Genomic DNA, 15,578 nt, shown 5'->3' with positions numbered 1-15,578 from the left:
TGCCTTCGGTATAATAAAGTATATTACCTCAACTAGCTCTTTCTTGTGTGTCGTGGACATAACAACGGCTTTTTAATACGCCCATGTATAATTCCCCACCTGTTGGAGGAGGACGCAAGTGATAGGAGCCGCTCGCGCTTCCCCCACCCATCTGACAAGAAAGGAGTTCCGGCTTCTTCTCAAGCCGAGTGGTGCTCGCGACTGCTGCTCCAGCTTACATTTTATTTTATTACAGTTGTTTTGTAAACCATGTCTCTTTTACTGGATAATCAATTCAAAGAGCTTACCCCTGATAAGTCGATAGACACGAAGTTATTCTTGGAGGCTGTCTCTCACCTGCCATCTTTTTTCGGTGAGTAAACCACCTGAACGCGATCAAAGTAAAAAGAAACATAGCCTACAGACACTATGCTACAATGTAACTATGTGACGGAGTCTGCGCGGCGCTGACGCTGTCGGTATAGCCTACTTCAGTGACTTGTTCCTCGTGACAAAATGACTAGTCACTCTTCTGAAGTGTGGTTATTACACACATACACACAACAAGAGAGTGGAGGTGCTGTTTCGCGATGCTGGTATGAAACCAGCTGCGGCCGCACAGCCCATAGAGAAACTCTTTGTTTACTCATCGCACAGAGCCAAAAAAGACCCCATTGTGCCTTAAATGACACTATGCATTCACTGCAAATTTCTCTACCACGTCGCTTCTGTGTGTAGGCTAGCCTACGTCAAGGCTGAATTGTGTTCACTCTCCTCAATAGGCTATGTGATGAAGTCATTCATATTTTATTGCGTAGCTCTCAAATGGCTGTTTCTCCCCCAGACTGCTTGGGATCAACAGTGTTTTCAGTCATCAAATCGGACATTAATGGCAATATAACGGTGAGTTACAGACCTGCTTTTGTAAATGTTATGCCTCTTGAGTGCACTGCTGTTTTTTTCCCAAGTTCTGCCTGTTAGGAATTTGGAAAACGAGTTGGTTCTTGTGGTGCAGCTTCTACACGCAAACTCATCACAAATGTTGCCTTTTTGTTGTTTTATTATTTAGAAAATTAGAGGAGTGTATCTTAAGGATCCTGCAAAGTACGTCACCCTGCAGGATATTGTGGAGTCAGAGCGAGAAGAGCATTCCGCAGAATGGCCTAAAGTTGGAGCAACTTTAGCTCTGATGTGGCTTAAAAGGTGGGCACCTAATGTTATGTCATACTGCATGTAGAACTTTTAAGCTGCTAAACTGAAACAGACATGTTTATTTTGTGTTGTTACTGCTTGGTTTCTCCTGCAGGGGTCTCCGTTTCATACAGGTCCTGCTACAGAGTTTGGCAGATGGAGAAAGAGATGAGAACAACCTCAACCTTATTAAGGTTAACGTCACCAAGGCCTACGAACAGGCACTGAAGAGATACCACGGCTGGATAGTTCAAAAGATTTTTAAGGTGAGGCACCTACCTCTTTCCTGTTATTCTTAAAGACCTACTTCACTGGTGGGAATATGAAGGTGTATTGAATTCTGAGATCCTATTTAGTATAATAAGTGTGCAATTTTTTTTAAATTGGTTCATCCTAGCCTGAGAAAAGGCAGAAAGAGTGTTTTATGGTCTCACTGTCTAACCCTACATTTTCCTTACTGTGACATCACAGTAAGGGCTAGGATTAACAGGACAGCTGGGCCAAGGGAAGACTGAGGGAAGACAGAGGGAAGAAAAACCTCATTCATTATATTATAATAGTGATTTCATAATGATAGAACGCCTGTTCCGTATGGGTGAAGTATTCCTTTAATGATATAATGTACTATACTAGAAGGCGTGGACAACCTGACCACACCAATATACGCACATTTAAAGTTTTGTTTATTCTGTTATTTTGTCTTCCCCAAACACCATATTGTTGGCTATGCATTACATGTTTACATATCAATATTGTGTCTATACCCTGCTTTCAAGTATTTTATTTTTCTTCATTACAGGCGGCGTTATTCGCAGCTCCATACAAATCCGACTTCCTTAAAGCTCTGTCGAAAGGAGAGGAAGTGAAAGAGGAGGAGTGTCTGGCAAACGTGCGTCAGTTCCTGGTTAATTACACGGCAACTGTGGACACCATCTACGAGATGTACACAAATCTGAACGCAGAGCTGGACTACACTGTTTGACGGACAGCGTAATACTCTTGTCCATCACGCCTCTCAGGTGTCAGTCAGGTCTAGTTGACAGGTGTTTTTAAGTGGATTGCTCTTGTTTCGTTCCTTTTTATCATGCTATTTATAACTTGATTATGCCTTACTAAATATCAACACTTCATATTTGGTATTAAAAATTATGCAGATGCCTTTTTAAATAAAAACACACAAACATACACACAAAGCGGAAGGTAACATTATGTTAGGTAATTTCAAGTAATTACATGACCGTCACAGCAACAGTGGAGCTCTCACTTGTATGCATATTATGTTGTTGTGTGGGTTGCTGCTATATTAGTGACATTAACAGGTGGCTTCCACATGCTCCATTGGGAGGAGACTAAAAGACTGTAATCCCTGTTATTAGAGCAAAACCGTTTATTGTTTATGCCTCGCATACAGATATCCTCTTCCTCCTGAGCCCCAGGGTTAGCGGCCTAATTAGTAATTTTATATTTTAAACAGCCCATATCATTGGTATATGAACCACATAGTGCCTTGCTTTTACTTATCAAATGCACAGTATTTTCAAAGGAAGCACAGCATAAAATACAATTGCAATTCTATTTCACTTACAAAGTGAAAGTTGACACCCAGAACTCATTTGGCCTTCTGAGGGCTTTACCTGTGTGGCGTGTCAGTGTTGGGTAAGAAGGTGTGGTCGGCTCTTGTTTGCTTTGTTTGTATTGTTTGTATCAGATGTTACTGTTTATATCACAACTGACCTAACTTCTTTTCCCCAAACATTATAATGTCAGCCTTTAACTCCGGGACACGGCACACTTTGTATGTACACATTTATGAATAACTTGTAAATAAGAGCCCCATTGTTTTAATATAATAATGCATAGAGAAGTGCATTGTTTCTGGATTATAAACCAATCTGTTCTTTTAATGAGATCTTAATATATGACTAGAAATTAGTGTCAATACCATTGAATGGCCTCTAGGTGGCGATGTTTACTTTTGCATTTACATTTGCAGTGCGGCTACTGCATGAAATAATTAAAATAATGTTTTTTTATAAAAATCATACACTTTGTAGTAGATACAGTTGCAAGCATTTACAACTGATGTTTGAAATTACTCTAAAATAACAGTTTTGGTTTGTGTTTTTAAGATTTCATCCTATCCAAAAGCTCTTTTTGTGGACCACAATTTGATCATCAAGCATATTTTTGAGGCTGAATAAAAAATAAAAAATTAAATACAGTTGATTTTGTAAACTTTCTCCTTTTCCAAACGTCAGCAGCAGTAAATTAGAAGAACATCCCTCTCTCCGCTTCCCGTCTCCTCTTAATCCCCCCAGATCAACCGACCTCGTCTCCTCTGCCCAGCCTCACTTATCTCAAGTGTGTCCCAGGGGCTGCAGTGGCTCTGGTTCCTCTCGCAGCCCGAGCTAATCGTCTCTGAGCGAGTGCAAGAGGAGCACGTCTGTAATCCTGTAGGTTTATCTGCACAGTGGGCCCGGCCCTGGCCCTGACTGATAGATAGGCTGGAAAAGCTCCAAGCAAAGCCACGACACAATGGGCTAAAGGCAGGAAATCATTTACAACAATGCCTCAATGACAAAGCCACTGACCTTTAACTCTGAAACATTTGTTATCTGCAATGAGGTAATCAATTGAATATTGCGTGGTTCTATTCCCAACCATGCATCTAATGACATTATTCACGCCATCTAGGTTATTTGTTTGGTAATGGACTACTTAAAATGGGTGTGCATTTTTATGTCTACGCTGGCGTAAACCACATTACTGCTATAGCATCCAATTTAGGAGGATAAATGAGGCAAAATAAGAGGTGCAGACAGGCACGCTGCCATCTAAGATTAGTTATTCTGAAGCCCCCATTCTACATAATGGCAACAGTATCATTCTTGTTGATTTGTATTTGAGAAAGTGTGTGTTTTTCACCAGCAAATGTAATAAAAACCTGTATATGTATTATACACATTTCATTTGAAGTGTGAAATGGCTTATTACTCAAGCTTTAGCCAACTATTTAGACTAACATAAATTACTGATAACTATTGAACTTGCATTAATATTCCCCTTAAAGATTGACTTGCATCATATTATAAACCTGAAATCCTCAAGTGAAAAGATAAATCTTAATAAAATGAGATCTATGACATGGTCATAAAAAAGAGATGGGTTATGCCTTAAATACCTTTGCAATAAAACCAGAAAATAAATCGTCTCCTCTTTCAGCAACTACTTTATCATTCAGGAATATAATAAACGCGTCTTGTGGGCTGCATGTCGGGCAGATAATTACTAATGAAACGTAATAACAAACTATTTTCTGGGTTTAGAAAATGTCATTTACTTGACAATCCTTGTTAAGAAGAGGCAGAAAAAGGGTGAGGGATTAGGGTTGTACATTTCAGAATGTAGTTATTTCAACAAAGTACTTCATGGAGAGCGCTCACATGTTCATATATAATAATTGCACTTTATAATTATATCGACAGTTTGCCATACAACTCAACAGGCTGACATAAATAAATAGTATTACAGAACAAACAACTATTCAGTCATACATCAGAGATAATTTAGCCCTAACAAACATCATTTTGTCAGTGATTCAGGTGGCACTCCTTTATACCTAAGTGTTGTGTCACAACCTTTCAAGGAAAATGTCCAGACACCCTCATAAGTTTAAAAATGCCAACAAAAAGACAACCAAAGTGAACATTTAGCTTGGTCTTAATTGCCACAGTGTTGATTTGGATATGCAACAGTCCTCTTAACACATTGCCAAAAAAAAATATCCAAATATGTTTCCCCTGTGCAGAGCCCAGGCAATTTGCTTTGAGTGCTGTGTATGTGGTGGAAAAGTGACCAAAACAAAATCCACAACAAAGCAGCAGACAACCATTGGTTCAAAGACCGTTTCCTCCCAAATAAAATGTCCATTTTATGTAAAAATACACAATGCATTCACAAAAACCAACCAGCGATCCTTCCCAGATTCAAGTAAATGCTTTTTTTTAGAACGGTACCAATGATTATTACTGTTCAATAAGTTTAAACGTTTGTAACAAGGCAGAGAGAGGAATCCCCTGCAAAATGTGGGCCTACAGTAATGGAAAAGTCTGATTAGGTGCTCAGCATCATTACTCAATGAGGAACAGCAGGCGTATTTGATGGACATTTAAGATATAAAAATAAAACATTGAAAAGTCCATAAGATAAACCTGTATCTTAAATTGTGATTATCATTGACCTTTTTTATAGGCTTATAACTCAAAGCCTTTTACAAATGCAGTACATGCACAAAAAAAGGCATGTCTCATTCTCGTACATGTCTAAACTGACACACTTGTGTTGTCTATAAAAAAGGTTTGTCCCTTCTGTGTCCAGTGTCTTTATCTGTAGACTGGGAGCTGGATGTGGGCTTGCTGCTGCTGCTGGTGGTGCTCCAGTAGCTGAGGCATCCCCATGGCTTGGTACCCGCGGCCCAGCATGCGCTCTTTGATGCAGTGAGGCTGGAGCTCACTGATCAGGCACTCCAGGGACTGCAGGCTGCTGCTCAGTACTGCAGCGTGGCACAGGCTAGATGTAGGCAAACCGCAGCAGAGGTTTTGGTCTGTGCTGTAGGCCTGGCTGTGAGGAGGAAGAGGAGGGGGGTGGAGCTGCAGCTGATGTCCTTGTAGGTGAGGGTGATGGTGGTTGTGTTGTTGTTGATGATGATGATGATGAAGGTTTGGGTGGAGATGGGCATTGGGATGGGAGAGCGCCATATCTCTAGGCCTGGCCGCACATGTACCCGTTGCCAACACCTGAGAAGTGGGATAACAGTCGCTATTAGGGGTTGCCATGACGTCCCAGAGAGGAGCAAAGTACTGTCCGACGGAGAAGTCCCCTTGCATGGCGGCGGCGGCCGCACAGTTCATGGAAGAGCTGCTGACATGCTCTGTGCTGGCAGGATGCTGCTGCTGATAAGATAGCTGTGAGGAGCGAGCCAGAGGGAGGCAGGTTTCAGGAAGTTGGCCGGCCTCTGCTGCTGCTCTGTGCCCCTGAGCACTGTTACCCACATTGTACATCCTCACTGCTCCCTGATGATATGACTGCTGCTGCTGCTGCATTTGATGTTTATAGTGCCATGCTTTGTAGTCTCCCTTCTCCAAGTATCCAGCTTTGGCTATGTCTGCACTCTGCGTAGGTATCACAGCCCCTGTAAATGCCAGGCTGCTCTGGTGTGGCACTCCCGGGACAAAGTCAGAGTCTGAATGCGCCACGGCAGCCACAGCTTGCAGCGAGGGGCTGGCGCGGGCCTCTCCCCCGCCCAGCTGCACCGCGGCTCGACTGTGGGGAACTCGGTTCATCTGCCTCCTCATCAGGCTTTGAACCTCTGCCAGCTCAGACTGGGGGGCCAGCCTCTGATCTCTGGAGGCCGCCGTCCCCGTGCTAGAACAAAGTGTCTCCATGGGAACATCAGGCGGCTTACACAAGCTTATATGATAGGCCTTGTGCCCGTGTCTCACTGCGTATCCATTATTCAGAGGATTATTATACGGTGCCACAGAAGAAGAAGAAGTTTGGCTGTTTGCGTGTTTAGTCCTCCTGCCCTCCGAGTTCTTCACCACACCTTTGATGACCACAGAGGTTTTGATGGTGGCCAACAAGCCCTGGTAGCCTCCTGAGTACGGCTGTGAGTAGGAGCTATAGCATGGGCCCGTGGTGTCCAAGCCGTTGACCATTTTGTTAAGCTGTTTATGCTGTGGCACCCGCACGTCAGTAGGAAAGATTTTGATGGACAGCGGGCTGTTGGCAGTCTTCTGGGCAAAAGCGTCCAACTCCGCAGGAGAAGGGTACCGAGAAATACCAGACGCTGGCTCTGCTGAGAAGGAAGCAGACAGAAACGGGGGATTAGTTTACAAGCAGCCGAAGGGAAACCTTGTATCGTGTGCTTTCTGTTTTTCCTTCCAATCTCAAACCTGTTTTAGGGAATAATGGCAGACAGCAATACGCCGTATAAACTAATTTCAAGGAGGGAAACCCCTGCAGGGCTGTTTGATCAGTGCTTAATGAAATTAATTTAGACTTAGTTCATGCCTAAAATTAGTTTACCCTGGGAAATCAAAAGAAGAGTATTGGCAAGGGTAGAAGGGTGAGGATCTAATTTAACTGAAATGGCTCCAGTGGGATTCATTTGACATTTAGTTGTTAAACTACCACAAGAGGACCCAATGCTTTAGACTCAAATGTTTAGTAGGCCTATCTTTCTTAACCGATTGGAACATACTTTAGCATTAGCATAGGTTATATTTTTTTATAAGATTACTGATGAACATCATCATATAAATGCTCAAATTCTTTGTGATCCACATTTTGACTTGTAATCACTCGAGAACCATCAGTTCCTGCTTATGGAATGTTGTTCCACTTTATGCTTTTTTTGAACCTGAACTGATCTTACTGCAAAAGCATGGAGCCTAAAGAGAAATCACCAAGAGCGCTAGCGATTGAAATGCGTGCGGGGAAGCTGATGGGACAAACTAAAGATTGGATTTTAACACTATTATTCAGGCAATTTCATGGCTGCTTAACTCCTAGCGATGTAGGTAAGGTGGGAAAGGCGCCCCATTTAAAAACAATAAATCACCTGGTAGAAATTACCGCCACCTTTTTAGAGAGACACTTTTATGGAATTCCTGCCATAAAAAGAAAAAGGCACTAAAATCAACCTAGATCTGGCTTTAAGTCATGGAAATCATAGCAGGAGAAAAGAACAAGGCAGTAATCTGCAATAAAGGAGCGAAAAATAAGAGACAAAACACTTCATTTCATTTTCAATAACAAAACCAATTCCAGCTATGCAGGGGAGAGCTCACTTGTTGTTCCCATTTGAAATTGATTTGGGAGTTCATTTCATTTCGGGCCTACAGTGAGGCTCCCAACTGTGAAAATGATTCAATCTACAAGATCCATCTCATGAAAGAAAGAAATTGGGTGTTTAAAATGGAGGAAAGAGGTAAGGTGGAGTGTTCAATCCATCCCAGCAGCAGCAGCCTCCCAGCGGAGCACAATGAACGGCACCATGGTGCCAGGAGCAGGAGTGAATTCTACAGAGAAATACAACAAAGCAAAACACTGCTTATTATGTATTACACCCTGGTGCTGCTATAGAAAAAAAGCACGACAGCTGGGGATGTTGGAGTGGTGTTTAAACTGTACACAACATCAAGATGTCGGCCGCTTTCCTCTCAGGTTTCCCAACAATCCCACTCAGGGAGGACAAGAGGTAACAGGAAAAAACAGCTGCAATAACGATTCCTGGCCTTGAGCTCAAAATTGAATATTCATGGCCATAAATGATAAGCAGAAGAGCTGCATATCCACCTGAAAAAGGGGCTTCGATGATGAGACGAGATGACACTTCAACACACACACACTTGCACTGCCGCCACCGCACAAAACGTGTCTATTTTCTGCCCTTGGATAACATCGCTCAATTCTCATATCTCAAAGAGGGATAATTTAGCAAAACAGAGCATTTGAGCCCTCTCTTGTTCGGTAAAAATGTCAGTGTCAAGCCCCCCCATGCTGCGATCGGCTTGCACAAACACTTCAAACACTTTGAATGCTAACGCGTCTTCACAGGGTGTCTGATATTGTTAGTCCAGAGATTACAGCCCTGTCAGAGGCAAGGAGACACAACACAGCTGCACTTCCCACTGAGGCTGTCTTTAATGTGACACTGTGGAAACCTCATTAGCAAAAAAAAAAAAGGCCCTCTCATCTAAATATACGGGTGTGACATATGCAATATAAAAAGAAAATGGTAATCCTGACAGAAGCCAAACTGCTTGATCAAGTGAAGTTAAAAGTGAGATCAGAAACATCATGACCAGCGTTTAAGCTGCTCCAAATTACAACCAGAGGCAATTGTTTCAATGTTTGGGACATTAATACCAGTCAGTGCTGTTAAATGGCAAAACATTCAGAAGAAATGGCATCTCCAAAGTATGTCATAAAAGTATATCTCGAAGTCATTCTTCACGTGGTTCACACATTTCAACAAACTCATGTCAAATGATGCCCGAAATGTGAGATTCATTCATTACAATCTGGCACTATGAGAGCTAAAAATCCTCCCTCTGAAGATTCTATTTGTGTAGAGGCTGCTGTCTCACCAAAAACTCATGGCCGATATATCCTCCTGAAAGTGATCATTGTTGACGTGCATAAGGGGTTGCTTCTATGTTCCTCTGCGGGTGTAAGAGGTTATTTAATCAATAAAGACAACATTTGAATTAGCAATATTTTTTGTGTTGCCTTTCTCTATTTTTAAACAGCCTGTGTATTTCAAGACATCCAATCAGTAGCTTCCACAGCTCACAAAGAAGGTAGGAATTTGTGTAGTGTAAAATGTAGAAATGAATTCTAGCCTTCTTACTCATTAAACCAAAATTATTATATTCCGTCAGCTATTTGGCTCTTGTTAATCTCAGGCATTTAAACAGCAGCACAAAAATGTATGAGCCAATAAATTAGGAAATATTTTCACCTGGGAAATAAAAATGTCTGAGCTGTTCCAAACTTGTGATTCATTTAATCAGCCTATGTAAATTCTCTTCAGGATGTGATGTTATTCATGTTGTTTTGCAAATAGGTTTGTATTAATGCAGGCTTAATGTTTATTACATATTATTCAGCATACAGGGGGCAGAAGAAGCAATTATCTGGATTTACAAGAGACCAAAAGATAAATGGCCAACTATACATTTCTTTGTGACACCGTTTCTTGCGTCTTGTAGTCACACAACCAAATCCAGTGGTGTAAAAACAGAGATGAGGAAATGAAAACAAATATGAGGCTGTTCACATGACAACGGGGGGAAACGGCAGCTGTGTGTTGTCAGGTAAGGCACGGCACAGGGATAATTAGCGGTCTGACCTTAAGCACTTAATCACCCTCAACCTGCAGACTGCACGCCGTTTCACTCTTCAGCCCTGACAGAGAGGCGCAGAGGCAGACTAAAAACAGCACAGAAAATATCCGCCGCTTTTCACACACCAACCTTGGCTCAGGGCATCATGCCGTGCTTACAAATTCGAACGCTTTGACCCTTACCATTTTTTTCCCTCAGTCGCTCCTAGTTGGGGCTGATTGAAGTAAGTTACTTAGTGATGGGAAGGTTGTTTGTATTTTTCTTTTTACTCAAAAATCAGCATTTCAAACTGATGTGTGATGTATCTACAGCCCCTTGATTGATAGTTTTAATGGTCCCCATAGTCAGGCCTGAATGTTGAATGTCTCGGTTGGAAAGAGGCATGCTGCACAACTGTTGTGGCACCATGCTGAGTGAAACTGGCACACTTTCACAGGAAACACCTAATCCTGATTTCCTCTTTCCATGCAGGGGGACGTGCATGGAAAGAAACAGTAGGGGGTGGGAGGCCAATTATAAACTCCCAATCTCCACCAGAAGGCCTGATTTCTGATTTGCTGTGTGTGTGTGTGTGTGTGTGTGTGTGTGTGTGTGTGTGTGTGTGTGTGTGTGTGTGTGTGTGTGTGTGTGTGTGTGTGTGTGTGTGTGTGTGTGTGTGTGTGTGTGTGTGTGTGTGTGTGTGTGTGTGTGTGTGTGTGTGTGTGTGTGTGTGTGTGTGTGTGTGTGTGTGTGTGTGTGTGTGAGTTAAAGAAAGAGATTTCATAAATATTAGCATGAATATATTCTGGAGGGATAAACATTGAGTATTTACCATACCATGTTGTTTGTGTGTATTTGTGTTTTTGTTTTTTTAAACCCCAATTCCACCCCCATACAATCCCACTCAATGCTTTCTGCCACTGGCTAATCTTTTTCCCGTGGTCACACTTGAAGCCATTTCCCCCCCAAAGATTAGTGTGGAGACCTCATTGTTTTGGAGCAGTTTAAGTTAATCACTAATTTATGGGAAAAAACAAGCCCCGGAGGCAAGGCTGAAAATGGCAATTGGACAAGCTCATTGCATTTCTAAAAACCACAGTCTCCAACCATTACATACCCTCGGGGGCTGACACAAGGAAACCATTAGAATGACCACTTCATATGATTCCCACAAGATAAAACATTAGAAATGATTCCTTGTTCATATACAGACATACAAGACTACATGTTGGCAGAACTGCCAGCCAAATATCCGACATGCCTTTGATGTTAAGCTGAAGACTGAATTTGAACACTTTTGTGAGATTTGTTTACGAGAGTCGAATACTCAGCCGGAACATGGCAATGGGAACTGGGAGTCAATGACAAAACAGTGCATCTTAGTATGCATAAATACTTGTTCACTACACCAATAATGCTTATATTTCAAATACTCAGGGTCTGAGCACAGCCCATTCACAAAGCAATCAAAACCTGTCTCTGTTACCATGACAACCTCTTCTATGCACCCGGTTGGCCCAATAAGCCCAGTCATTAGAACAATGTCATTAATTGGCCCTGACCTTATTCATCTCTTTGAGATGAGCTTCTGCAGTTGACTATCTGGTGGTTAGACTGAGCAGTAACCCCAGCTGCTAGGTTCTCCCTCTCAATTCAGACCAAAAAGAAAGTAACATTTAAAGTTGTTTATTTGTTTTGAATTTATGTACGTTGATTTCATTATTTCAGTCCATTTTCCATCACATTGAAACCAATCAATCAATAGAGTTTAAAAGGTCAAGTAATTTGTATTTGGCCACTAGTTAAAATAAAGAGGTCAAAAAAACAACAGAGACACATAGCCTGGTTTGAAAGCTGTTACAGAGGTTAATATAAGTCTTTTTGTTCAATACAAATAAGAAAAAAATATTTATACAGGTTCAATAGGTTCAATAAGTACTATCAATATATTTTCTCATGTCAACAACACTTATACAAAATAGGTGGTAACACTTTACAATAAGGGTCACAAGTGAGTAGTTACTGAGGAACGAATGGTAAGTTAATGAGTAGGTACTGAGATAATGTTATTCAAGCACCATTGATTAATTACTGTAAACAGACCAGGAGTTACTGTATTAATGAAGCATTAGTTAATGGTTAATGTGTAGGTACTGATAAACTGATTCAAACACTGTTTAGTTACTGGTAAATAAACTGGGACTCGATACTGTATTAATGAAGCATTGGGTAGTAAGTACATATAGGTACTGCTTCACTAACGGTACATTAATGGTCAAGTAAGCATTTGTTAATGGGTATGATGCATTACTTTACTTCAAGGTACACAAAGTGCTTCAGTAATGGTATACTAATGGTCAAGTTATCATTCGTTAATGAGTATGATCCTTTACTTTATTTGAAGATACACAAACTGTGTCACAGTAATCATTAGTCAATGAGTAACATCTCATTAACGATAGATCCAGTATCCATTCCTGCAAACACAAAAATACAGACCTTAAAACACCCAATTTTCACATGCCTCCGTCTTTCCATGTCAGTAACCTCTAGGTTGAACACATAGTAGTATGTGCTCGAGGAGAGACTCTACTCCTTTGCACCAGTGTCACTCCTCATTTGTTTCTGTGCCGCTTGGCCCAGCTTGGGAAAAGTTTCCTCCTCTCAAAGCCGGAACCCGAGCACAGGGCCAGCAGCGTGGGAAAAAAGCATTTCCAGCCCCTGCTTTTCAAGCCGAGATAGCAGAGAAGAGAGCAGCTCTCATTTACTCTCATCGCATAATTCCTAACACTCGTTTTTCTCGGAAATCTTTCACGTGGGTTTGTGTTTGCCTGAGAGCTTTCACACACTGTGCACTGCCTTCCATTTATCGATAGCTAAAAGTGGAAATGGCTTTTTCAGAAGCGCAGTAGCGACTAAAGGCAGCCTCCATTTAAGTCAATCCAACAACGACTCATCTAATGAAGAAGCGCACACACACACACACACACACACACACTCTCTCTGTGTGGTTGTGTCGGGTTAGAGCTGGAGGGTGCTGCAGTAAACAGGGCCCCCAGGTAAACAGGATTAGAAAGACACCCCTGGTTCTGCCTGAGGCAAACTAGACCCTTCTGTTTCAGCATTTAGCAGACAAGTGCTCCATTGATTCCCAATTAATATTTAATAAGGAAAGAGACAAAGCATTTCACCTCGGGGGGATAAGATGAGATGAGAGATAGAGCTTAACAGGGAGATATTTTTCCAGTATTTTAAATATGAGTACAGTTTTGATACAGGCGGAAAAAACTGAGAAATAATTTAGCAAAACACTATCCGCTATCCTTTTTTTTGTTGTTGTCGATTTCCTACATAGTCTTTCACACATCCACACAGGTGTTTCCACTTATTTTGGCTGATTAAACCTCGTGGCAGGATTATGTGGGTATTTATACGCTGCATGTGACTTGACATCTTCCCCGCCTCTCCTATTAGGCTTGTTGCACCTGTTAGATCAAGACAGCCTTTATGGTTCTTTTAAGTGTATTGAGTTTGGTGACCTCAGAGAACTGCAAGCGTGGTTCCACCTGACTTCAACCTGAGAATAGGTCTAATTATGCAGAATAAGTGAAAACACCTGTGTATGTGCAGGCATCACTGAAACCTGATAATGACAAGCTCATTGGATCAGAAAAATAGTCTGCTTCCTATATTTTCCATATTTCCCAAACATGCGTTTACCATCTTAAAAAAATCTCTATGAAGAAACTAATATGGGAAACTAACTGATAGGAAATCTACATGTCATGATGATTGAACAAATGTTTGAGAATAGTACACAGGCTGATACAAATGAACTGACAACATGATCAGTTAGATAAGATAATCCCGACCACTGCCCTACTCTGCTGACAAAGTTGGACGCGTGTCCTATTATAGGCTAAGCAACCTTTGATAGTGAAATTATGGTGATTCTGTCTGAGTAAAATCAGAAAGCACAGTCTGCTAGTGTTCAATATTTACATGCTCTTGCTTTCTATGAGACCACAGTCTGAGCCATACCCTTTAATCTCATTTACAACGATCCCTGTTGGCTTATGCCGTGCAGTAGCTACCCTTCCATGGATCCACATGATTAATATATAGGCACATGCGAAAACAATAACACCACAACAACTGTATCAAAAAGAAAACAAAATAGGACCAAATCCTTTAGGAGGTTTTATGGCTAAGCACATTCATAAAAGACTGTAATGCACATCCTGCTGAACCATTAAACTGTAAGTAGTTATAGATCTTCAATATAGCTTCAAACCATACACTGCAAAGCAATATAAGGCATCAGCAAAATGTTAAAGCGATTGCGAAAAGAAAACTACAGAATAACTTCATTTGTGGTCCTATCATCTCATTATGTGAAACTAGACTGTCCAGGAAGAAGAAAAAAAACAGACACTCTGCAAATAATATGGATGTACAGCAACCTACATAAAAAGAATGCAGCATCAGACCAGGAGCTCTTATCTGCAAACATACTGCCCGTAATCAATTAGTTGAAAGAAAATCTAACCACAAATGTCTGTTCGGGTTAGTCCCAAAGACGCCCACTCAACCTTTCAATAGCTGCAGTATAATCAGTCAAGATGAAGGTCAGAACACACTGACATGAAGCCCTTTCCGCACAAAAGGTGAACACCATTAGTAACCCCGTATGAGGTAGTTGATTAACTCGGAAACTTCAGGGTCCACTTTGACCTGCAACGCATTTGCACTGCAGGAACCCACTGATTAAGGGCCCAATTAACAGGCATCATCTTCACATCATCTTCATCAGAAGGCCCATTATTTCAGGTCAGCCAAACACACTTCTAACTCTATTTATTTTTACCTGGGGGTAACAAGGTCTTCATGTTTAGGCGACAAGCTGACCATGTATGTTTAGAAGGTAACTCAGGATCATGACCAAGATTTTACTCGTTAGTTAGAAGTATTTTCTGTTTCAAACCATCTGTATCAGTGCATTGTCCTCCTCTGTCCTCTGGCACAATGTCTTTATTCACCTGTGTGTGGTATAAACTCACCTTTGTGGATGTAGGTCTGCAGTGGCGGCACAGACAGCAGTAATGGTGGTGTTGGAACATCAAGGCTTTTGGGTGTGCAGGCCAGACGCTGCGAGGAGCCATATCTCTGGATACAGGCCAGCATGATAGTTCACAAGGGCTGTGCAAAGCCTGGGTAAACCTGCTGGACCAAAGGGGGAAAAAAAACAGTGTTTTACTCTATAGCATGCTGAATAAACATGAAAAACCGCCTATAGGGCCAATACAGTGGCTCTTTGGGTGTATTCACACATGCCATGTTTAGTTCGGTTGAAATGGTGCGCATCTTTCAGGCAGATGTGAATACAGCAATCACACTCGGGGGCGGACCAAACAAGCGCTCCGAGACCCAGCTGAAGAGGTGGTCTCGGTGCGTTTCCAAACGCACTCTGCTGCAGTTCGTTTGTGGTGTGAATTTGTCCGGACTCGATCCGACCCA

At 41.7% G+C, this 15,578-nt stretch overlaps 2 protein-coding genes across 2 annotated transcripts; one reads left to right on the top strand and one right to left on the bottom strand.

Annotated features, from left to right (window-relative positions):
* Window positions 1-189: 189 nt before the first annotated feature.
* On the top strand, window positions 190-3,354 carry LOC307265120 (glycolipid transfer protein-like). The gene is made up of 5 exons (XM_080046704.1): window positions 190-352; window positions 824-882; window positions 1,049-1,182; window positions 1,286-1,436; window positions 1,970-3,354. Exons 1-5 carry the CDS (start codon window positions 250-252, stop codon window positions 2,150-2,152), a joined length of 630 nt encoding a protein of 209 aa, XP_079902830.1. The 5' UTR covers window positions 190-249; the 3' UTR covers window positions 2,153-3,354.
* Window positions 3,355-5,552: 2,198 nt separating this feature from the next.
* Window positions 5,553-15,245, bottom strand: LOC307265117 (protein FAM222A-like; the record flags this gene model as incomplete). Its single annotated transcript, XM_080046701.1, has 2 exons — window positions 5,553-7,027; window positions 15,122-15,245. The coding sequence occupies 2 exons, from the start codon at window positions 15,243-15,245 to the stop codon at window positions 5,553-5,555; spliced, it is 1,599 nt and encodes a 532-aa protein (XP_079902827.1).
* Window positions 15,246-15,578: the final 333 nt, after the last annotated feature.

The sequence above is a fragment of the Ammodytes marinus genome (assembly GCF_949987685.1).
Source record: "Ammodytes marinus genome assembly, chromosome: 18".
In the NCBI taxonomy this organism is placed as follows: domain Eukaryota; kingdom Metazoa; phylum Chordata; class Actinopteri; order Uranoscopiformes; family Ammodytidae; genus Ammodytes; species Ammodytes marinus.
The sequence above is the reverse complement of the archived record's forward strand: the minus strand, read 5'-3'. Positions and strand labels throughout refer to the sequence as shown.

Excerpts from the sequence above, each read along its gene's own strand:
- LOC307265120 (XM_080046704.1), top strand. The coding sequence starts at position 250 with ATGTCTCTTTTACTGGATAATCAATTCAAAGAGCTTACCCCTGATAAG. Across the intron at positions 353-823 it reads TCACCTGCCATCTTTTTTCG|ACTGCTTGGGATCAACAGTG; the intron begins GTGAGTAAACCA and ends TTTCTCCCCCAG. Across the intron at positions 883-1,048 it reads ACATTAATGGCAATATAACG|AAAATTAGAGGAGTGTATCT; the intron begins GTGAGTTACAGA and ends TTTATTATTTAG.